This window comes from Hyalella azteca, unplaced genomic scaffold (genome assembly GCF_000764305.2).
Source record: "Hyalella azteca isolate HAZT.00-mixed unplaced genomic scaffold, Hazt_2.0.2 contig3643, whole genome shotgun sequence".
Classification (NCBI taxonomy): domain Eukaryota; kingdom Metazoa; phylum Arthropoda; class Malacostraca; order Amphipoda; family Hyalellidae; genus Hyalella; species Hyalella azteca.
The window spans coordinates 215,138-237,982 of record NW_025933885.1 but is presented as its reverse complement, the minus strand read 5'-3'; the positions used below and the strand labels follow the sequence as shown (position 1 = coordinate 237,982).

Genomic DNA, 22,845 nt, shown 5'->3' with positions numbered 1-22,845 from the left:
TATTTTAACGCTTAAAGTAATAAAAAAAAACTGTTAAAACAATTATCATAGCGCAATAGGAAGACTTGATCTTTGTATTAATTGGTTTAACTCGTCATGAACGCACCTGAATTCTGTTGCTGCTGCGTTCTAGTGAAGTGAGAGCTTCATTCAAGTGAGGAAAGCCAAGCACTTTTCCCATTCCAAATAACCAAGTCAAGTAGTTGCTCTCTATATAGGACAAGATCGACGTTAACGTGAACCGGGCAGTGTTCTACTCTTTAGTTCACACTTCGAGTTTATAGGGCATTAAGTCCTCGAAGCAACTCATGTGGTCTAAATGTTGGCATATTATGCGGAAAAAATTATCATATACCTCAGTTTCGATTTCTCTCCGATTGGATTGCGCGGCAATTCTTCTTGCCTGGCCGGATCCTAAAACCTTCGATATTACTGAAGACCTCGTTAAAACCTTGCTTTTGGGTAATTTTTTCAATTGGATTAATTGCGAATACGTGTATAGTATGTGTATTTAATTCCACAAAAACTGTAGTTTGCTTTTACCTTGAAGAATATCTCTGCATTTTTCGGCGTATACATCGTTACGCCTGACCTCTTTAATTTTTCGAAAGTTCTCCGTGAATCGTCGCAATCGAAGTGTAATAAAAGCTTTGAAATACAGCTCGATTAACACGAGAATGAAAAATCGTAACGCTGTCTAGCAGAATTTGCGAACAACGGACCCCGTTGGTTTTCAAACCCAATTCTAAAATCTGACCAGCTGTTCCATAGTGTTCCTGAACTTGTAACCACATGTATTAAAGTAGAAATAGCTGTTAGCAGGCTCAGCACGCAGGCATCCAATTCTGTCGAGTGCCGTCCCTGGTGCTGACGTTTATGTTGTGCCTTGTCCTGACGATTCAGCAGATTACTGCGCTGTTGTTTCTCCTGCTCGCGATTCTGGTGATTTATGAGATTAATGAGCCGCTATTTATGCTGTTCTTTGTCCTGCTGATTCAACGGATTGCTTCGCTGTTATTTTTCCTGCTCGCGATTCTGGTGATTCAGTAGATTAATGAGCCGCTATACGTATATGCTGTTCTTTGTCCTGCTGATTCAACGGATTGCTGCGCTGTTGTTTTTCCTGCTCGCGATCCTGGCGATTCAATAGATTAATGAGCCGCTATTTCTGCTGCTCTTTGTTCTGCTGATTCAACGGATTGCTGTGTAGTTGTTTCCGCTGCTTCAGAACCTGATGTCTGAACAAATCATATATTGTGCCGTTGCACGTTGATTGCCTTTGTAAGGTAGGTTTCGAATGCACCATAGCCTCTTAGGTATCTCAGGAGTGCCACGTGACGTGTAATTACAGACTATCAATCTCTACGCATGTGTTTAGTATTTATCAAAAGTGTAATTGGTGAATTTCTAATCTGTTCGCCGTTGTATGACTCATCTGACCAACAAATGTATAAACATTTAATTACTAAAAAGACCATTTCAAGTAATATTTTCATTATTATATTCGTAATATGAGAAATGCAGCTTGTTACGAAGGTATAAGGTGTTCATAATTTCTCTCAGCGTGTCATTGTGTGCACTAAATGTCGTGTGATAAGTTTAGCATTGACTAAGATAAAGAAATATCATTGTTCATAAAGCGGATACGACGGTAATGACCTCCTGCTCACTCACAACATCCTGGCGATCTTAACAAAGTATGCATCACACACTTGACGCCTAGGGCTTAGAAATTATCTAGTAATATTTTTGGAAATAACGTATTTTTGGAACCATGAGCAAGCCTACTTGAAATGGGCTACCTGCGTTACCCACGACTTGCTAATTGTTTACGCCTTTTAAAAAACGTTATATATATACGCCATGATTTTGTAAACAAACAAAATTCAGACACTTAATTCATGCATTTGTATCTTCATGAAAGTAATAAGATCGAGGGATTCGTCTTGCTCACTCGTGATATGAATTATTAGTGGCTCTTTCGATAATTTGTGGTGTAACCGATTTCTCTAATTCTATAAATGATTGGTGATGCCATCATTCGCATGGAAGTTCTTTGATATAATTTTACAAAATGAAAATGATACCATTCTTAAATAGTAGTACTTACATTAGGTATAAATTTCCTAGATGAAATGTATACCACTCATATATACTTGGGTAAAACATCTTTCATTACCTGCCGAACAATTCCCCGGACAAAATAGTGTATAGTGTCATGTCTTTGTTATATGCTTTCATGAGCTGGCGGCTTTCTCCAGGTCTTTAGTTTATGCCCGGAATTATTTTCATTAAATTTGAATCACGTCACTGATGAATTTCAATAAGCCGATCGTACGTGTCATGAATAACATAGAATTGTTTTAGGTGGCAAACAGGCATGACTCATGTCATGCTAGTCATAAAAGTTCTGATCGCATATTTTCATGTATGACTCGTGCACTTCCGATCCCGCTCCCTGTGGATATTCGTTAATATCTTCGTTATTTTGGTATCAATGTGGTATCATCTTTCTGTATCGCCATGAAGCGCTTGTAAAGCAGTTTTTGGTCTGTGTAGTGTTGAGAGGAAAAAATTTCTTTTTTTTTTCGTTACTCTATGAACAATAGTTTTTCACGCCCTGCCGTGAAGCTTTCCGTTGGCTGCTGCAGTGCAGCTGTTCGTTCTTCCATCATAAACACTATCATTTTTTATTAAATTATACCTTATTTTTTCATAATGTGTTCAAGTGTTAAGTGTGCTTATAAGTGAAGTTCGTCCGTTTTTGGCTACATAACCAATACAGAAAGCTATAAACATGGTAAAAATTGGTTGCATTGTATGCGCTTAATTTTGTGCCATTTTTCTTGACTTTCCATGCTAGACTTTTTTCATTTAAGCATTCACTCATTATTATTTGCTTCAACTCATGAATATTCAACGTTGCTATTTCAGTGGAAACGTGTATTTGAACGGCGGAAACCAAGTTTCTTATCCTACAATTTTTTTAATTGAATCGGGCTGCTGTGCAAGAGAGTCTCAAGTGGTGCTTACGTACTTACTGCTTCGCTCTCACGCGGCGCGAATCCTTCCACGCAGTCTCGCCTTTACTTCTCCTTCGGGTTAGTGGTTATTAACCCTCCTTTAAAAAATTTTCCTAGTCTTAATCATCGACCAGGCAATTGATATTAAAAAACACTGATTACTTACAAATAGATTTCGTTGAAACATTAATCAACGGTGTTTAGACGTCAGATGCCTGATGGGTCCAGAAATTGTTTGCCGGGGTTTGAGTGTGAAAATTTTAAAACTGCCGCCGTTGATTTTCGTTGTCATTATATTAACAAGTATTATATATTTGATAACTATTGTTCATCTATAGGTTCTAAATGTGTATGAATACCGGGTATTCCAAAACCCAATTCCATCACTGAGAGTTCTCACACACTCACATCATAAATATAGCTAGCTGCATTGCAGCGTTAGAGAAACACTCCTTGTTTAACGGCAAATTTGACTGGTTGTTTTGAGTGAAGTGTTATGGACGCATCGGCCGCACCCATGCACGTTGCGTCTGGTCAACAACCGCCGCACGCAGCTCCGTAGCAATGCCCCTGTTGTGTGCAGATAGTCAATATGCGAGCTAATTCTTGCTCACTTACGATCCAAAAGGATTCATTCAATTATGATAATTGAATGAATCCTCTTGAAAAAAATTTATTAGGTATTTACATTTTATTTACATTTTTAGAGTCCAGAAGTAAAATGTCGTTTTCACTTTGGTAACAAAGTTCAAGTTTTGCCTTCCTGTTTTCGACGCTATTGCATAATACGTTGCTCTGCACTAGCTTCTTGTGGTATCGCTACTTTCTCCATCCCCCACTTTTTTCATCAAATTCCTGTCTATCATATTCTTGTTTATCATTTGGCTCGAAATCTTTCAGAAAGTATAGAAGGCAAGAATTTCCTTAGTGTGCATGAATTCGATTGCACTCTTAGAACGGAGACTTGCAAAGCTGGCATCTTCATTTTACCATGTCGCTCGTAATATTTTTTTTAAATCGCGACCATATCTTAGGATGATGCATTACTTAAGGCAGTTATTGGCTCCTAACTCTCAGGTGTCGGTACGGACTTATCTCCTTGCAAGAGACTACGAGGGCTTAGTCCTGCTCCACACTCGCGTCTCTCCCCCTTCCTCTCACTTCCTCGTTTTCATTTTATCCCCACGTGCCGCTTCCCCTGTCCGCCTAAAGGGGCACCCATGGTCTGCTGGCGCCACTTCGCACAGGCTGCTGCTGCTACAATTCCCTCCTGACAAATGACGTTGAAACAACGTTTATTACAAGCTAATTTCGGTGAAACAACGTTTAATCTACGTTATTTCAATGTCGGATAGGTACCTTGGATATGCCGGCACTACAGGCCAGTGCTGTACAGCACCGCTATGAGAGAGATCCCTGCTTCCCTGCCTGACGCCGGCCTTCAGTGCAGCCTAAAGTCACGCAGCTCATCGCCTCAACTGCTTGTCTAAAAACGTTCTACATTACAGGGATTGTCTTACCTTTCTCTACTTTCGTTTACGGCTATTTAAGGGCTCGCGTGCGCGCGTCATGATTGTGGAATTAACGGTTATTGAGAAGAAACTCCGTATTAACACTGTTCTAATTTTAAACGGGATTTCATCACCGAATTACTCCACCAGACGCCTAATGGCTGGTTAAATGATATTTTGTGTGGTTAAGGAATCAATGTATATTTACTGATCGTAATTGATTCAACGCTTGAATCATTCGTATTTTGATTTTGAAGAAAATAAGAATTGATTTAAAATTTTGAGGTTTATCTGCTCAAATGAAGATTCAAATCTATGTGTGAAAAGAAAAAAAATTACGACTTCATATATGTGGGAATTACTAGAGTGTCTTTTGTATAGCTACTTTTCATTACCATTATGGCTGCTCCCGGACCCTTTATGAATAAGATGAAACGTCCATTAAATTTGAATCCTGACCTCTATTTCAACTTTAATGTCCATTTCTGAAATCATATTCGATCATACATTTCATATTTTCATGTATTTTCATATTCATATATTCATTTTCATATATTTCAAGCTATCGATAAACGTACGACCAAATTAAGTGAAATTTCCAAGTTATTGTTAAAAACGTTATTATATAGTAATACCTATTTCTGCCAAGAGATTATAATTTTTTTATCCATAGTGTGTCAACGTTGCATTATTGAAGTGGGATTATGGATGAAATTGAATTTTAACTGGTTAACTAGTATTTTACTTGAAGTGAGCAAAACAAGAACTGTGTGTCGTGTCTTAACGCTTGATGAGTGGCGGCACTCCTTGCCTGCATGGCACGGCCGAGCAACAGAGCCTCAGCTCTTCTTATCTGACGCTATCCGCTCTCTAACTTTCCGGTGTGTTCTTCTTCTTCGTTTACTCTCATCCTCCCGAGTACTTTCCATTTTCTTTAGCATTTGTTGCTGTATTTCCGTTCACCCATCTCGCTTATATTCTGTTAGTAATAATATTTGTATTTGATATTATTATTATTGTACAAGTGTTAATATTAGTAATAAAAGTATTAATATTAGTAATACAGGTATTATATGTGATAATACTAGTATGCTATTGACTCTATTTTGTTTTTCATCTTCACTTACCTTGCATCGTTATTGCTTCATTGCTCAAATGTTGCGATTCTCCGTGGATTACTAGAGTCGGCCTCAAATCATTCTCTTCGCTGACGACGCTTTGAGTTTCTAAATAATACTAACAAATTTATTTCCTTGCAGAGCCTGGATAAGGATCGCGAGGGCTTGTCTCGTATGAAGAAGGCTGTCAAAAACATGTACGTCACAGGACAAAGTAAGTGATCTTGCTGCCAGTTTTGTTTCGTTTTTTTTTTTCTTATTTTGCTTAGTTCGTGTGCGTTGACCACAAACGTGCTCGCTTATTTAGTTAACACAATTTATATACGAATTTATTCGGTGTTATTCTCCTTTGGTTTGATGTGAGTGCTGAGAGTTTTTGTTAAGGATTTTTCTAATATTGTTATTTTCCTCATGTTCGTTTATTCAATTTTTACAGACGTCTTGGGCCTCTCACGATATTTCATTGGAATCCATAGTTATTCGCTGTTACCCCATACAGAGTTACCATTCAGAACGTCAACCATAGATTTTTCTTAAATTCTCGTCATGTTCGAAAAGTTCTCCAGTTCCGCATGTGTTTCACAACTTGTGTTGTAATACTGGGAGCCGGAGCTGGGAGTTAGTTGAGGCTGCTGCATAGTAAGCAGCGGCTAATGACTTTCTGATGAAGTGCAAGTGCTTCAAAACCATGTCATATTATCTTACTGTTGCACGCTCTGTGATGTTTAGTTCCTGAACCTTGAGGATGTGTTGTGTTCACAGAGATTATTTCTCACTCTCATACGCAACAAATTTTAAATGCGTTTTAAATTATGTGATGATATACATACGTATTTCCCATACGTTGTAATTAATATTGTAATCTACAACGAACATTTGCATTTTCGTGCTATTTCAATGTCCACGCACGTTTGCTTATGCCTTATTTTTTGACTGTCTAGGAACGTTTGCATTCTCATACTTCTCTTCTAATCTTTTACGAGCATATGCATTTTCATTCTTTCATATAATCTTCAACATACGTTTGCATTTGAGAGCTTCACTTTAATCATCTTATATTAATTAAGTAGCAGGTAATATGGTTTAATTATGACACTATTATAATAATAAATGAGCACTATTGTTACGTTTCTCAAACTTTTCCATGTTGACGCTTTACTTTAATAAACTTTTAGGACGTTAGGTCTCACCAGTGCTTGAATTATCGTGTTGCACGGTTATTTAATTTATTTTATAATCTTTGTTTGCTTAATATTTCTGTGTGTTGTTACCAGCGTTCGTGTCGGCGGGGCAGGACCTAAGCGAGGGCCTGCAGAAGCTGAAGCAGCTGGGGTGGCGGGAGGACGAGCAGCAGCTCAGCGAGGCCTGCAACAAGTTCTCTGTAGTCATCCGCGAGCACTCGCAGCTACTGGCCCAGCTCGTATGTTGATATTTGATAGCATGTTGATACTTGATCTTGTGTTGATACTTGATCTTGTGTTGATACTTGATCTTGTGTTGATACTTGATCTTGTGTTGATACTTGATCTTGTGTTGATACTTGATAGCATGTTGATACTTGATCTTGTGTTGATACTTGATAGCATGTTGATACTTGATCTTATGTTGATACTTGATCTTCTGTTGATACTTGATCTTATGCGAATAGTTGATTGTACGTTGATATTTGATCTTATGTTGGTACTTTATCAAATGTTGATACGTACTTGATCAAATGTTGATACTTGATTTTATGTTGATAGGTACTTGTTAGTAAGTTGATACTAAAACGTATTCGAATAGTTGATTGTATGTTACAAAAAGCGACTTACTTGAATAATTGAAAATTTGCTTAGCTCTGCTCGTATGTCGATGCTTACACCGAGCTAAATATTTGATTATTTGCACACTTGCCTTGCTCAGCTCGAATGCTGATGCTTAACTACACACTTGAATATTTACACACTTGTAACTTTACCCTATGAACACTTGGGTCGTATATATAAGGAATCAGTTGAAGGAAGTTCCTATTGGTCTTATATAAGGAGGTATTGGAGCCAAATGCAGAAGGTATATTACTAAAAGTTACTTGATGAGCGTAATCCAAGTTATGCTGTGCAACCTTATTTTTCATTACCAGGCCATTAAATTTGAATAAATATAATAATAGTTAATTTCCCCGCAGACGAACTTGTGAATGAAAAAATGGGTCTGTTTTGGGCGAATTTATGTACTATACCTATTCGTTACTTTGGCACTCTGGTTATGACTGTTACTGTAATTATTGCCATCTTTGCGCTGGACTGAGGAATTAGTCACCTTTAAGCTGGGATATATTGCCTTTTTATATCAGTAGTGTACCTCGTATTATCGTTTGCCGTTTATAAATTCATTAATGAAAACTCATGCCATTGTGTGTTTTTAGTCATACATTTACAGTGTGGACAGTGAACGTGTCAATAATAAAGTTCGTCCGCGAATCACTTGGATTCCGACGAGTGCATAACAAACGCCCCCTCAGTAGCAAATTCACATTTGTCTTCGATGCTTTGCATCAATTCCAGCAATACTTTCTCATGTATTATCATCTGAGTATGTTGATTGAGCTTGTTTCTTTACAGCTAACGAACCAACGGAACTATTTACTCAACCCTCTGGACAGCGCTTTGAAGGGCGAGCTGAAGGGCGTGAAGGGCGACCTTAAAAGGCCTTTTGACAAAGCTGCTAAAGACTATGATACTAAATTCTCAAAGATCGAGAAGGAGCGCAAACAACAGGTAATTTAACCCCCAGCATTAACATTGTTCGAGAGGCTGACCTGCAAATTTTCGATTCTTAACATACAAGTATTTTGTTGATCAGTTTTTTTTTCTCATCGAGCTTGAACTTAGCTTTTGTCCCATTATTTGTATATTAATTAATAGTTCTTGCGCATCTTTTCTTCTTAGTTATTCGTGTTTAACGATTTTAAGCGTGAGGTTGCGTTTTTAATTTGAATACAATAACTTCTGTATCCCTTGTATATGTGATTAAATATCCCGATTGATTCGCTAAATATGTCCTCTCGCACCAGGCTAAAGAGGCGGGACTAATCAAGAACGCGGTGGGGCCCTCAGAAATCGCTGAAGACATGAGCAAAGAGCGACGTTTGTTTCAGCTACACATGTGCGAGGTCAGACTTGATAATTTCTTCAAATTTGTTTTAGTTCCTAGAACAGTTTTTCATCCTTTACGCATTTGCCTTAATCGAATTTTTTTAATAATTTACAATACGTAGCTCCTGTATTGCATTGCACTAGCTTTGCATTTTTTATTGTATCTGTACTGATTTCCTTTCAATGATTTCTGAATTTTTTTAGGTTTTCTTTTTGATTTAACTTGATTATTTTCTGTCCCTAATAATTTTTCTGCTTTATAATTATTATTTTTTAATGAAAGTATTTTCGATTTACAGGATACAAATTATTGTCTATAACTTGCGTTCAATTTCTCTTTACAGTATCTCATCAAAGTCAATGAAATTAAGACGAAAAAAGGCGTGGAGTTTCTTCAGAAGCTCGTCGAATATTACTACGCTTACTGCAAGTGAGATCACTGTTCTTACAATTAAAAATATCTTGAAGACTTTTACTTCTTACCCTGTCATTATGCATTAAACTCACACAAAAGATAATGTGCACAATTCCAGTCCTACTAATTAATTAATTTTTTTAATGCAAGGCTGTATTCATCGGGAATTGTCAAAAACTCTGTCACATTTGTGTCACATATACGTATAATATCAGTTAATTTTTTCATCATTTAAAAGACTAGGGTTTTGTGATGTAAAATTTGAAGTGCCTTGAAGTAAAATTTCAACGTAAACTATGTTAATGTGTTTTACGTTACGTTTGAATGTAGATAAAAGTCTTATGCATAATTGTGCAGATACTTCGAGGAAGGTTTGAAGACGTGGGAGCATTTCGGCACGTACGTGTCTGAGCTGAGCGACCGTCTGAAGGAGGTGCGGCACCGACACGAGGAGGAACGACGGCTGCTCGTCGAGACACGAACACTTATCAAGAACAGCCTCACGTCTGAGAACTGTGACGGCACTCAGGTGCCTCTGCCTGCCTTTTAAGTTCCTGGCATAAGTGTTGTTCTTTTAAACTACTTTCGTCATTACTGTTTTATTGACGTTTAGATGTCTAGGTATCAGCTGCGACGGCACTCAGGTGCCTCTGCCTGTCTCTCGGGTTCAGGCATAAAAGTTGTTCTTTTAAATTACTTTCGTCATTACTGTTTTTGTTTTATTGACGTTTAAATGTCTAGATGTCAGCTGTGACGGCGCTCAGGTGCCTCTGCCTGTCTCTCGGGTTCAGGCATAAAAGTTGTTCTCTTAAACTACTTTCGTCATTACTGTTTTTGTTTTATTGACGTTTAAATGTCTAGATGTCAGCTGTGACGGTGCTCAGGTGCCTCTGCCTGTCTCTCTGAAACTACTCACATCTTTACTATCCCTTGATGTTTCAATGTCTGTAATGATGCTGATTGTGTTGTGTTCAACTTTCTTCGAATGTTAATCTATGTGATTTTTATTCTATTGTCGTTGTATAAATAATCTTTGGAAGATTGCATTGTTTGCTGTTCTTTAACTGCTTAACACATCTTAGTTTTCAGGTGTTCTTCATTGTTTGACGATACCTTCTTAAAATTGAATGAGAGTGTTCTATTCTAGAAAGGTTTTAACTTATTAATTGAAAGGGCGCTCTTTTATTATTCAATTATATTCGTCTTATGTATCCTTTGATTTACATGAACTTCTATTGAATTCCAAGTATTCGACATTACATATGCGCAGTATTTTTGCAGGCATTTCTTCGCCCCGCAAATTTTATTCTACTCACTTGAACTGAGCAGTAGTTTTATTCAATCCACTGACATAGGCATTGTTCATGCTATGAGTTTTAGTAATATAAGTGTGCTTTTTTCGTATGCAGCCAGGGACAGGTGGTGCAGGCGGGTATCTTTTGCACCAGCCGTGCGGCAACGAGATGGACGGCACCAACAAGACGGGCTACCTCTTCAAAAAAAGCGACAGTGAGCGTTTTGTTCGACCCGCTTTCTTTTTGGTATTAATTGGTATTAGATGGGCAGAATTTTCTTGTTTATACATGCGCCTGATAAATACTGTAGTTAGGGAATAGATAGCTTGAGAATCCATGGAGATGAAGGCAAAGTTTATTACCTAAAACATTTGGTATCACTAGACCGTCATTTGAATCTACATCTTTCCAAAGAATCATTTATTAGTAATTAGAGTTAGTTTAATTATGATTTTGTAGCAATAAAAATATTAGACTCATAAATCGGATTCGATTATAATTCTTTTTTTTATGAAGAAGTAATATAACTGATATTATTGTTTTACCTTGTATCAAGGTGTACTCAAATTACAATACATCAACTGCATTCTCTTGATTAAGAATAAATTTTTAGTGATAGTTCAAATATATGTTTGTGTAGCGTTAAAACTAGAATTTTATTTCACGATTTATCACTCATTTTTCTGTTACTATTAAACCTGTTACTGTGCAGTTGTAAAGCTGACTTAGATATTGAAGTGTTATGCCACTCTGTGCACGTTGCCAGTGAATGTTGTGTTTTGTGCAGGCAAAGTACGACGCGTGTGGCAGAAGAGGCTGTGCGAGGTACGGGAGAGCGTGCTGCTCATATACCACAGTGACACCACCGCGGCGCCTGTCAGCGTGCCGCTACTCACGTGTCAAGTCAAGCCACATCCTGACGACCCCAAGTGCTTCCATCTCGTGTCGTGTGAGTCCACTCATGCCATGTGAATTGTACATGTGTATCAATGCTTGTCGAGAATCCCACTTTAAAGACCCCAAGTGCTTCCATCTCGTGTCGTGTGAGTCCACTTATGCCACGTGAATTGTAAACCAGCAATTTAAAAGCAACGAAAATAGCCAAAGAATTTAGAAATAATTATTTTTAAGAAAATAGCCAAAGAATTCTTAAAAAGAAAGAAGCCAAAAAGTACACCATTTATTATAAGAGAAAACATTTCGGAATGGAAAATGGTGAACTAACTAAATCGTGAACTTTTAGCTATTTTCTTTGCTATTCAATTACTGGTAAATTTGCGATTTAAGCAACCATGTGATTTTAATACATATATGTGAATTGTAAATGTGTGTTAATGCTTGTCGAGAATCTCGCTTTAAAGACCCCAAGCGCTTCCATCTCGTGTCGTGTGAGTCCACGTCTGTCTTGTGAATTGTGCATGTGTATCAATGCTTGTCGAGAACCCCACCCTGAAGACCCCAAATGCTTCCATCTCGTATGGTGTGAGTCCACTTATGCCATGTGAATTGTAAACCAGGAATTTAAAATCAAAGAAAATAGCCAAAGAATTTAGAAATAATTTTTTTAAGAAAATAGCCAAAGAAGTCTTAAAAAGAAAATAGCCAAAAAATTCAGCATTTCTTATAAGAGAACACGTTTCGGAATGGAAAATGGTGAACTTTTTGGCTATTTTTTTGCTTTTAAATTACTTGTAAATTTGTGCTTTAAGCGACCAAGTGATTTTAATACATATATGTGAATTGTACATGTGTGTTAATGCTTGTCGAGAATCCCACCCTAAAGACCCACCCAAGTGCTTCCATATCGGATCGTACGAGTTTATTTCTGCTCTGAAAATCTCAAGTCCATTCTCACGTTTATTGTGTTACCAATGGTTTGCTGCTTGCAAAGTTTGCCAGTTTTAATCTCCTTTAACCTTTGTCGGACTGCAGGCATACCACTATACCTACGCTCGGTAATATTATAACTTTGTAAAATTATGCAGCGTGACAAATTTAGAAAAAAAATTGCGCACTAACCTCGCATTGAAATCTGCAGAGAAGTATGTTTTGACCAACGTAAAGAGAAGTACTTGTAAGGAGTATTATTATTAAATTGCTAACTTTTGCTTAATAAACTGCTCTGATACAACGTTGATCTATATGGTGATTAATTTGACTTAATATATGCGATAAAAGTATTTATGATTTATCTGATTTAATGATATCATTTCAGATAACCGCACATACCACCTCATGGGTGAGAGCGAAGCTGACACGAATTTATGGATATCCGTGCTGCGCAACAGTAAAGAAGGTGAGGCATGTGTTCCTTGTCATGGTTTTTATATTTGGTACGGTTATTTACATTGTCTTCTGGCGTGTAGAAAAATATATAATAGTGCTATATATTGTCAGTAATTGCTTGTGTTTGCTTAATCACTTACATTTTTATCTTGGAATGGAAGCCTTTTAAACGCTGTTCCTTTTGTTTCACCTTAAATACTGCTGCACAAATGAAGTAGCAAGCCATCCAGTTTTGCAGAATTCATGTTTCTCTCGACATTTAATTATCATACGTCGTGAAAGAATCTCTTGAGTGTACAATTGTTAACTGACATCCATAAAAATTCTCACTGCCGCTCATATACAGCAATTTCTACATACTCATTGTGTGATCAACTCGTTATTATCAAGAGATCCACCATGTAAAAAAATTAAATGTAGTTCAGTAGTAAAGTACAGTTAGCAAATTTAAATGTAAGAATTAACTTTGTCGGTGATATAGTTCGCTCCGTAGGATTTTGTGCTTCTTAGGTGGCACTCTAAATCGTTTTAAATAAGTCGTGCCACCTACCAGGGGCGCTGCAGAAAGCCTTCCTGGAGGAGCGGAGCGGCAGTTTGAGTGGCGCTAGTGAAGGAGGCCGGGATGAGGGAGGAGGAGGCTCGTTCAGAGAACTGCAGCAGCGCATCATATCTTATGTGTTGGCCCTGCCTGGCAACAACCATTGTTGTGACTGCAACGGCACCAATGGTAAGTGACTGTTTTCGTATTCGAGGTTCAAACCAGAGGTATGCAGAGGTATTCGAGGTATGCAGTCATGAAGAATAAAATTGTGAAAGATGAACATCGTTCACTATTAGCCGTGTTCATTTCTGGTCTCGTGTGCATACCGAAAGCCACATCTAGCGTGGCCGCCTTAGTAACATCGATTTCCGGACCTTACTTGGGCGGTAGCGACGTAGTGCAAGGTCAGGTCTGAGCGGCTGTGAGTCAGCTAGTCGTCGTGTCCCGCCAGCCCTACAATGAGGTTCTAACCTGAACTCACCTCGCTCCGTTGCTAAGTTAGCCATCTTGTGCTCCAACGCTAGTTTTTGTGTGGCTGTGCTCTATATGCTCCATCAAGTAGTGTAATGTCAATCGTGCTTGTTCTGTTATTTTTTTAAACGTATCCCTTTAAAGTGCTTTGCTGAAATGAAACTAAGTATTACCGTGTTAACCGAAGTTTTAATGAACGGAATCCTAGTGCAATTGAACTGTTCACATTATAGTTACCGCCCCGGCGTTTGGCCGTAAGGGCTCTGATCATTCTGACAAGTTTAATAGTTGCGGCCGGTGTCCGGTGACAAAATATATATTTTGTCACCGGACAAAATATATATCCGGAACATATATATCCGGAAAATATATATCCGGAACATAAATATAAACAGTGGCATGGAATGTAAAAGACATTTAATTATTTCTTGCATTATTTATTAGCTTGATGTGATATTTATGAATAATACTAATTTGTTTCAAGCTGACTAATTCTAGTTGAAGTATATATACAAATCTATTTAATTGATGTTTCATTTTGACAAGTACGTTAAAAGTCTTTGCTCATAAATTTAATGTAAATATCTTTTCAGACGTGACATGGCTGTCTACAAACTACGGCATCGTTGTATGCATAGAATGTTCAGGCATACACCGAGACATGGGCGTCCATGTGTCCAGAATACAGAGCCTCACGCTCGACAAGGTCAGGCTCGAAGCCCGTGGCCGCTGTGATATTCTTCCTTCTGTATTTATTCGATTTTTCCAATGTTATATTTCGGATTTGTATTGGATAGTTTAATTTAATATTTTTTATCGTATTTGGAGAATTGATAATGTCAGACGATCTATTGATATTTTTCCATCTCTTATTAATCAATTCGTCTACTTGTAAACACATGTTCTAAGTATAATGTGAGATCGCGTTATGGTAGCTGCGCCATATATATAGGCTACCTACTGTATTGAGATCGCCCGGCAGTTCCTTACTCCAACATATACCTCCTAGTTCAAGTGTCGTTCATGTCTCAAACCCTGTATGCTTCTAGTACTTAATATCTAGTATATCTAGTACTGAACATCCTGCTATAGTCACATAGAGGTGCAAAGAACTCTGTCGCCATCAGAGACATTCAATAATTAACGATATTCCGAGACCATGGAACCCGTGTTTGACAATAACTAAAGAATAATTTGATGACAATTGTTCATATTGTTTCATGGCTATTGTGTTGTTGCGTGCAGATTGGCACAGCTCAGCTGCTGTTGGCACGGCACTTGGGCAACACGTTATTTAACCGCATCATGGAGGCCTCGGAACACATCAACAAACCTGCACCCTCAAGCTCCATGTGTGTGCTCACTTCGCTGCTGCTATGTTCCCATATTTTTGCTTTTCTAGGTATCTCGTCTAGATTGTTTTGAATTTTAATCATTCACTAAATGTAACTTCGGAATCGTTGTCAACTGCGTTTGTTTGGAGACCGAAATGAATAATTAATTAGTCAAGCCAACGATTATAGTATTTTACGTGTTTTGTGTATGGGCCTTCATCGTACGTGTCAAGGTATGACTGCGTGCTTGATTTAGCGCTACTTACTTCATGACTAACGTGAAACAGCAGTACAGTCACGGTAGTTTCACTGCGCTATTAATACAACTAGATTCATGTAGGTCTAAATTAGTTGTGAATGCAATACTATTAGTTATTTAAAATCTTTAATTGTAATTTATTTGTATTGCAGGGAAGAGCGGCGGGAATTTATTCAGTCGAAATACTTACGTAAGGCGTTCGTCGCTCCCTGCGCTCCGGGCGTTTCACCCCAGCAGCTGCTGCAGGAAGGTCTCAGCTCCAACAGCCTCATAGATGTCATCACTGCCTTCATGCAGGTAACATACGCTTTCTAATATCATTAGTTTATACAATATCATACGAGATTAGTTTCCTATTAGCACACATTCGCCATCAAAATTAGCATTTATGAATAAGTTTATATATTATCATAGGTGTTTAGTTTCCTATCAGTACACATTTACCATAAAAATTTGCGTTTATGAATAAGTTTATATGTTATCATAGGAGATTAGTTTAATATTAATACCCATTTGCCATCAAAATTAGCGTTTATGGTATCAAAATTACTAAATTAGCCATATTTCCAACATCAATACGCGTCTATTTGGAAAACTTGACGCAAACGTGTAGTCCACGCCAAAGGCATCGTTTTCACGTTAGTGAAGAATCAGAGAAACATTTACGCGGTACTCTTGATTTTGTTCAGAATTTTTTAGGGGTATTTTAAAGGTTATCTTGTAATTCACGTTAAAATCAAATTCTAATTAATCGATCCCACCTTTAAATGACAGGGAGCAGATCTGAATGCAAGCATCAACGCTCTGGGAGAGACAGCCCTCCACGTAGCCATCGAATGCGGCGTTTCGCTTCCACTCTTTGACTTCCTTCTCCAGAATTCAAGATCTCTTAATGCTCAGGTTCGTCTCTTGTAACTCTACGTGGCTATTGATAACGCATGAGCACTGATCTATTGCAGTTCAATACTTGTTCTGCAGTTTCATTTCACAAATGTGTTAGAGTCCGCATGAGGGTTCTCTACGTTTGTCATCAAAACCTTCAACTATGCCACTTGTTACGAAAAACTAATCTAATCTTGTTTCAAGTTGTGAACACCAGCTTATTGCCATCTTGAACAGCATTTTATTAAGTATTCTTTTATTTTTTTTGTTAATTTTACGTTTCTTAAAATTTTTGGAGTTGTCCAAGCATATTTTGGAACTGGTCATTCCAGTTATAAAGATAGGCGCTCGCCTTGATCCGTTTTAGATGCTTATCACTACATAGAAGTAGGGGATGCTTGTCTGCACTTGCTCGTGATTTGTTAAATATAGTTGCTGAATTCTAGAATTTTTCTTACAATTCAAGAAACGGAAGTGAATTATATCACTTCTAAACCTTTATAAAGCACCATGAAATTGTATGGTTTCATTACTCTGTTCTCCATATAACCAGACAAGCGAAGGCAACACTGGACTGCACTACTGCGTGATCCATGGACGCAGCGAGTGTCTGCGTCTGCTGCTGCGTGTGGACGCTGACCCCAGCCTCACCAACACCAACGCTAAGACCGCCCTCGACATCGCTAAGGAACGCGGCGCTAAGCTCTTCGTGCATATGGTGGGTGTCAGCTGTGCTTTGGGTGATGAGGTCTGCACTTGAGGGTGGTGATATGGATGAGGTCTGTATCTGAGGGTGATGATGTGGTGGTGATGAGGATAAGGTCTGCATCTGAGGGTGATAATGGTGGTAGTGTTGATAGAGTGTACACCTGGGGCTGATTATCGTGGTGGTAGTGATAAGGTCTCGTCTGCACCTTAGGTTGGTGATGGTGGTGATGATGGAGTCTGCACTAGATGGTGATGATGATGGTGGTGGTTATGATCAGTCCTTACCTGAGGGTGATGAGGTGGTCTGCATCTGAAGGTGTTGGTGGTGGTGATGATGTCTGCATCTTAGGGTGATGATGTCTGCATCTAAGGGTGATGATGGTGGTGGTGTACAGACGCTGGTTGTTTTTCGGTCGCTAGCGTATAGTAAAGACTTTTGTGTTAGTTGAATGAATTAATTGCTGTTAAATTATTTTACCTAATTGAAAGAGGTTTTCTCAATCGTACCGGAAGAATATGTTGTGATCTGCGAGAAAAGCCTCGCGTATTTTCACTTAATATTCACCTAATAAAAATGTATTGTGTCAGTTGGAGCATCCGCCCAGTGGGCAGAAGAAATCACTTTTTGACAACGTGGAGTTTGAGTGGAACCTCGACGACGATAACTTCACTGACGTGTCTGATGATGACGACGGCTGGCGGGTGAGCTTTTCTTCTTAGCAACTACATTTGCTCAGCTTTCAAGCTTTAGCATCTCGATTTGCTCAGCTTTCAAGCTTTAGCATCTCGATTTGCTCAGCTTTAAAGCTTCAGCATCTCGATGTGCTCAGCTTTAAAGCTTCAGCATCTCGATTTGTTCAGCTTTCAAGCTTTAGTATCTCGCGAACCCCACACTTGTCGGTGCGGAAAGCGGATGGATGCACGAGGACTGCATGGCCTTTCTTGTAAGTACAGCGCTGAGCGACATCCAAGACACTCGGCTCTGAACGATGTTATCAGGAGGGCTCTTCAGAGCGCTGGCGTTCCTTCATGCCTTGAACCCGTTGGAGTGGACAGAAAGGATGGTAAGAGATCAGATGGCTTAAGAGTTTTCCCATTTTCTAATGGGAGATGTTTGTGCTGGATGCAACCTGCGTCGACACTTTTGCTGAGTCGCACGTCAATAATTCGGCTATTTCTGCTGGGTTCGCGGCTCGTGCGGCGGAGGATAGCAAGAGACGTAAATACGCGGCGTTGGCAGCTCGGTATCGTTTCGAGCCAGTCGCATTAGAAACGACGGGCACATATGGTGAAACGACTGGTTCTTTAATATCACATAGAGCTTCAGCATCTCGATTTGCTCAGCTTTAAAGCTTCAGCATCTCGATTTGCTCAGCTTTAAAGCTTCAGCATCTCGATTTGCTCAGCTTTAAAGCTTCAGCATCTCGATTTGCTCAGCTCTGCATGGTTTTTATTTGGTCTCATATACACTCATTAGAATTTCGAGTAGATTTATTTTTCGCATTCGAGTGCAGCTCGTATCCTGCTCAATATAATGAGTTTCATACTCTTCGTTTCTTGCCAGTAATGCATTTATTCAGTGCAACTCGTTCGTAATGAATATTTTAAATTTGTGTCATTTCTTGCTCTGAAGTCATGAAAGATTCATCACGTCCCGTGTGCTAATCACGTTTTTTGATCCCACTAGTTTCTTCTAGCTATAAGTTGCAAGCCTTGCAGCTTAAAATAACCGCCAGGGTGTACCAGTTTTCGGAACATTGTCTTCTAAAATCCGCTTATATTATTCCTCAGAACGGAGAGCTGCTGACGCCCGAGAAGCGTTTACGTCCCACCAGCCTGCCCCCTCCTCCTGGCGACCACTCGTCTCATCACCACCACCAACATCACCATCATAACCATCACTATAACGCTCCTGAGTCACCTCATTCAATTCATCGTCATCGCCATCATGGCAGCACGAGCAGTAGCAATAGCAACCACCATCACCAACATCACCGCAACACCATCATTGCAGGAGGCAGTGTCAAATCAGGTTCGCTTTGTGAATATACAAGGAGATATTTCTGTTATCTTCAAATAGTTGTAGATCTGTATTTGGTTATTAGCAAATGTCAAAGAGCTTACTTCAATCTTTCAATTTGTAACAAACTGAGCAGCATAGTTTATTATGTGCTCTAGTTCTCCCACAATATTGAGGCATGGAAGTAGAATCAGAACATAAATGAAATCCATCACGTCACCTTGGCTTAGAATAGGACCGTTCGCCTGCTTGAAATAAAACATTTTATGTGAAATACTTTTCTGCCAAAAACGACATCGAGACTCACGATCTGAAGTAAATAATGAATTCCTAAACTTGGGTTACGTAGAATTATTCCAATATATATATTCAATAAGCAGCTCCTGCAAAGTTTGTCATAAGTTTTTCATAGCTTCGGATTGGCAAGTAGTGAACTTTTTCTTCTTGTTTCCATTCTTCGGCAAGCACAACAATTGTACATACATCTAATTATGAGTTACTTCATTTAATATTCGTATTTTATGAGTGTCTATGTTAAAATCAAACTAATTACAGGATATCGGGATTACTCGCGCCATCCTCGCCCTCCGGACTGCCAGCCTCCCCCTCCTCCGCCCCCCATTGCTGCTAAGCCAAGTTAGTTTCAATGCATCCTCTTCATGTATATTTTTTTTATATAAATGTTGCTATTTACACTTTTTCCTGCTAACCGACCGTTCAACTCTCCAATTATTTCTACGTATCCTCTAAAAATATGTTTGTGAAAATAAATTTGTTGATTTAATGTTACAAAAATCCAATGTCGGTTATATCTATTTCATCTTGTGCCTCAGGTTCATCATTCCTGAACAACAGCAGCAGTAACAACAATAACAACATGGGAAGCTTGAAAAAGCGACCAGCTCCGTACCCTCCTCCTACTGGGACCTCTCTTCGTAGTGGCATGATCGTTACTGAACCCTCCAGTCACTATGCTTCTACATCGTGCTCCACCGACACCATAAACAAACAATACAACAACCGCACCACCTCAGACTACGCCTCAACTCGACGCGACAGCAACATGAGTCTTGACAGAGACTCTTTCGACAGGAGGGATAGTGGCGGAGGTGGCACTTACAGCACGTACAGTACGGGTCATTACAGTACAAGCAATGTCAGCTCTGAACCGCCCGACATGTATGGGTCGCATAACTTGTCTGACTCCACAGGCGGTTACTCAGAACTGCCAGCCTACGGTAAAGGCTTCGCCGGAGCTCAGCACGCGGCATCGAACAAACTCAAGAACAACCGATGCCACCGGCGAAGCCCGTCTTCTGACTCAAGTAACAGCATTTTCTTTGTACCCACGGGCAGTAAGAGCAGTAACAACAGTGCTGCCACTGCTATTGTTGACTCTGTCCGGACATGTTCAGGTTACTATTATACAGACTCGGGTGTTAGTGGAGGCGGTGTATCTACCTTTATAGGCGTTACTAACACTCAGCAGCTTACTGTCACTAACTCCTCCAGCACTAGCACCTCGCCTGGTGGCGCTTGTATGTCACTTCCTCCTGATGCAGTTTCTTCATCTTCTGCAGGTCTCACTTTCACGACTTTCCCTTCTCCCACTCTAGGTGGGTTTCCTTACGGAGGACCGTCTTCTTTCCCTCCTTCTTCTAATCCAAAGGGTGGTGGTGATATGTCAGCTTCTTCTCCATCTCGTTCTCCTTCCCCCTCTTCTCCCTCCTCTCCCTCTTCCTCTTCTGGTTGCTCGACCTCTTCACAGCGGCTGCGCGGTGGTTGTACAGGTGCCTCACCTTATGCAGGTGAGCCACGCAGCTCGACCTTTGGTATTCTACCCATTTGGCTTCTTTTTTGTATAATTTTGAAGTCCCTCACGTTATTTTCATTTGCGAACCAAGTTGTGTTTGCACGACATTTGGCTTTTGGGCGTGTGAGCTCAATTTCTATTAGAGTTGTACTACATTTTTTCTTGCTTTTGAAACTTCAAGCTGAATAGATAGAATTTTTCTTTATGTTGCAAGTTGCTGTTAAATTTGTCTCCTATTTACAGCGTTGATTCCTGCACTCTATTTTTTCTTTTATTTGCCACCCGAAGTCTAGTTTCTTGCTTGCATCGTTGGCTACTTTTCTCCCCTGCAGTTTGCTCTGACTATTCTCTAATATTTTTGTCATCACTTCTCTCTCGTAGACGTATCACTTATATCTAACTATCCTTATTTTTTTCCACGAAATGCGTTCTTCATTGGTCATTAGTAGCTTTTTTCAGATATTTTTTTACAACTTTTTATTTTGCAGATGTAGTCCTATCCATTGCTTCTCTTCAAACTATTTGTTATTATTTATGCATGTCAAGACATTCGTCAAATCTTTTGCATGCTCTGTTTAATCTGCATGCTATGTTTAATTCGTCAAATTTCTGTTTTTTTCCTATTGGAGATCCATGGTTAAAGTTTTATTTAGTCAACCGGAATTTTTGAGTGCTGCCTTCCTCAAGTATCTGAATTTCAAATCAGTACTTCATTTGAAATTTGAATGACAGCTTCAAGAAAAAGAGTCTCTGATATTTTCATTTTTCTTATTAATTGCTTCAAATATCTCTAAAGTTACTATAACTCTCTGATTTAGACGACTCATAATGTCATAGTCTGATAAAAATCTATAACGTCACCAATATTACTCCGTAAATTATCTTGATTAAATTTCATAACCTTAGGCATTTGCTGTGCAGCGCATGTATCCGATTACCTTTATCTTGCTGCTTTTAAGACATTTTGCTGCTCTCCGTTCCACTGTGCGTTCTAATTGTTTTTATTTTCTTTTTTGTTGTATGTTACTTGACGCATTTAAGATATTTTATCGAATTATTTACACCGTCGCGAGATCTATCGTGTAACCTTATAAATTAATGCTATAATTTATCAGTGAGAATCTATTTTTCTTTAACACAACGATCATCAGAACAACATTTATTATGTCTTGGGACAAAACGTTCAGCTTTTACCGCAAAATGCCTGTTGGCTGTTGAATATTTCACGTGTTTACTGTTTCGAAATCTGAAGACTTTAATTTTGTAGTTTAATTCCAATTATCACTTGTTCGTGATTGCTGACACTTCGTTGTAATGCAGGTACTGCGATCAGCACTAGCACTATTGACACCCATTTAAGTGGAGGCCAAGGCGGAGGGGGTGATGTACCTTCACAAAGGGCTGGGGTCCACAGTCCACTCTCTTCAGCCCCTTCAACCCCTCCTCACTCTGGTCGACTGCCAACGGACGCCCTGAACGGAGGACGCTCGAGTGATTCCTTATCTTCTGTGCTGTCTGATGTGGCCGCCACTGGGGTAGCCAGCGAGTCTCTAGTGGGCGGGAGACCCGTGCCTCCGCCTAGACCGGTGAGTCAAATTTTATTCCTGTTTTTTTTTTTTTTGCAACTTCCGAACTCTCATTCACGCTTGTCAGGGGAGGGGGCGGCTTAGATAGCAGACGTGGAAGAGTTGTCGGAAAAAATGGAAAATAGGCTAAAAATAATTGAAGAAAGGATTATCTTGATAGGTCTCTGTAGGGAAGAGAAAACGAGGTAAGAGAATGAAAAGTGATCGGCAAGGACAGAAGTTCATAGATCCTTGAAGAGAATTTGAAGCCCGCGCTCCGTCGCACATGGTGCAGGAGAGTGAGCCACATTCGCAACGCTTGCCAGAAATCCAGACAGCGGCACAAGTCGGGGTTCTTCTACGGCGCAGATTTCGCCTTTTAAAACATTTAATGCAAAGAACGGAACTTTACAAATGAATTTGATGTAATAGAAACCTTTAATTTTATGTCGGAGGTAACACCTTCCTCA

The 22,845-nt window shown here is 39.2% G+C and overlaps 1 protein-coding gene across 3 annotated transcripts in view; it reads left to right on the top strand.

The window, feature by feature from the left end:
- LOC108669574 (arf-GAP with SH3 domain, ANK repeat and PH domain-containing protein 2) overlaps positions 1-22,845 on the top strand; it is a 35,018-nt gene that overhangs the window by 10,801 nt on the left and 1,372 nt on the right. The window contains exons 2-21 of one of the 3 annotated variants that reach the window (XM_018156952.2): positions 5,794-5,866; positions 6,927-7,072; positions 8,253-8,408; positions 8,705-8,803; positions 9,131-9,216; positions 9,559-9,730; positions 10,611-10,710; positions 11,284-11,445; positions 12,712-12,792; positions 13,336-13,509; positions 14,388-14,500; positions 15,040-15,146; positions 15,540-15,684; positions 16,162-16,287; positions 16,823-16,987; positions 17,566-17,679; positions 18,769-19,009; positions 19,553-19,633; positions 19,831-20,322; positions 22,131-22,396. In XM_018156952.2, the coding sequence (XP_018012441.1) occupies positions 5,794-5,866; positions 6,927-7,072; positions 8,253-8,408; positions 8,705-8,803; positions 9,131-9,216; positions 9,559-9,730; positions 10,611-10,710; positions 11,284-11,445; positions 12,712-12,792; positions 13,336-13,509; positions 14,388-14,500; positions 15,040-15,146; positions 15,540-15,684; positions 16,162-16,287; positions 16,823-16,987; positions 17,566-17,679; positions 18,769-19,009; positions 19,553-19,633; positions 19,831-20,322; positions 22,131-22,396 (3,099 nt within the window). Of the gene's footprint in view, positions 1-5,793; positions 5,867-6,926; positions 7,073-8,252; positions 8,409-8,704; positions 8,804-9,130; positions 9,217-9,558; positions 9,731-10,610; positions 10,711-11,283; positions 11,446-12,711; positions 12,793-13,335; positions 13,510-14,387; positions 14,501-15,039; positions 15,147-15,539; positions 15,685-16,161; positions 16,288-16,822; positions 16,988-17,565; positions 17,680-18,768; positions 19,010-19,552; positions 19,634-19,830; positions 20,806-22,130; positions 22,397-22,845 lie in introns of all 3 variants that reach the window. The other 2 variants (XM_018156951.2, XM_018156950.2) reach the window with 2 other exon arrangements.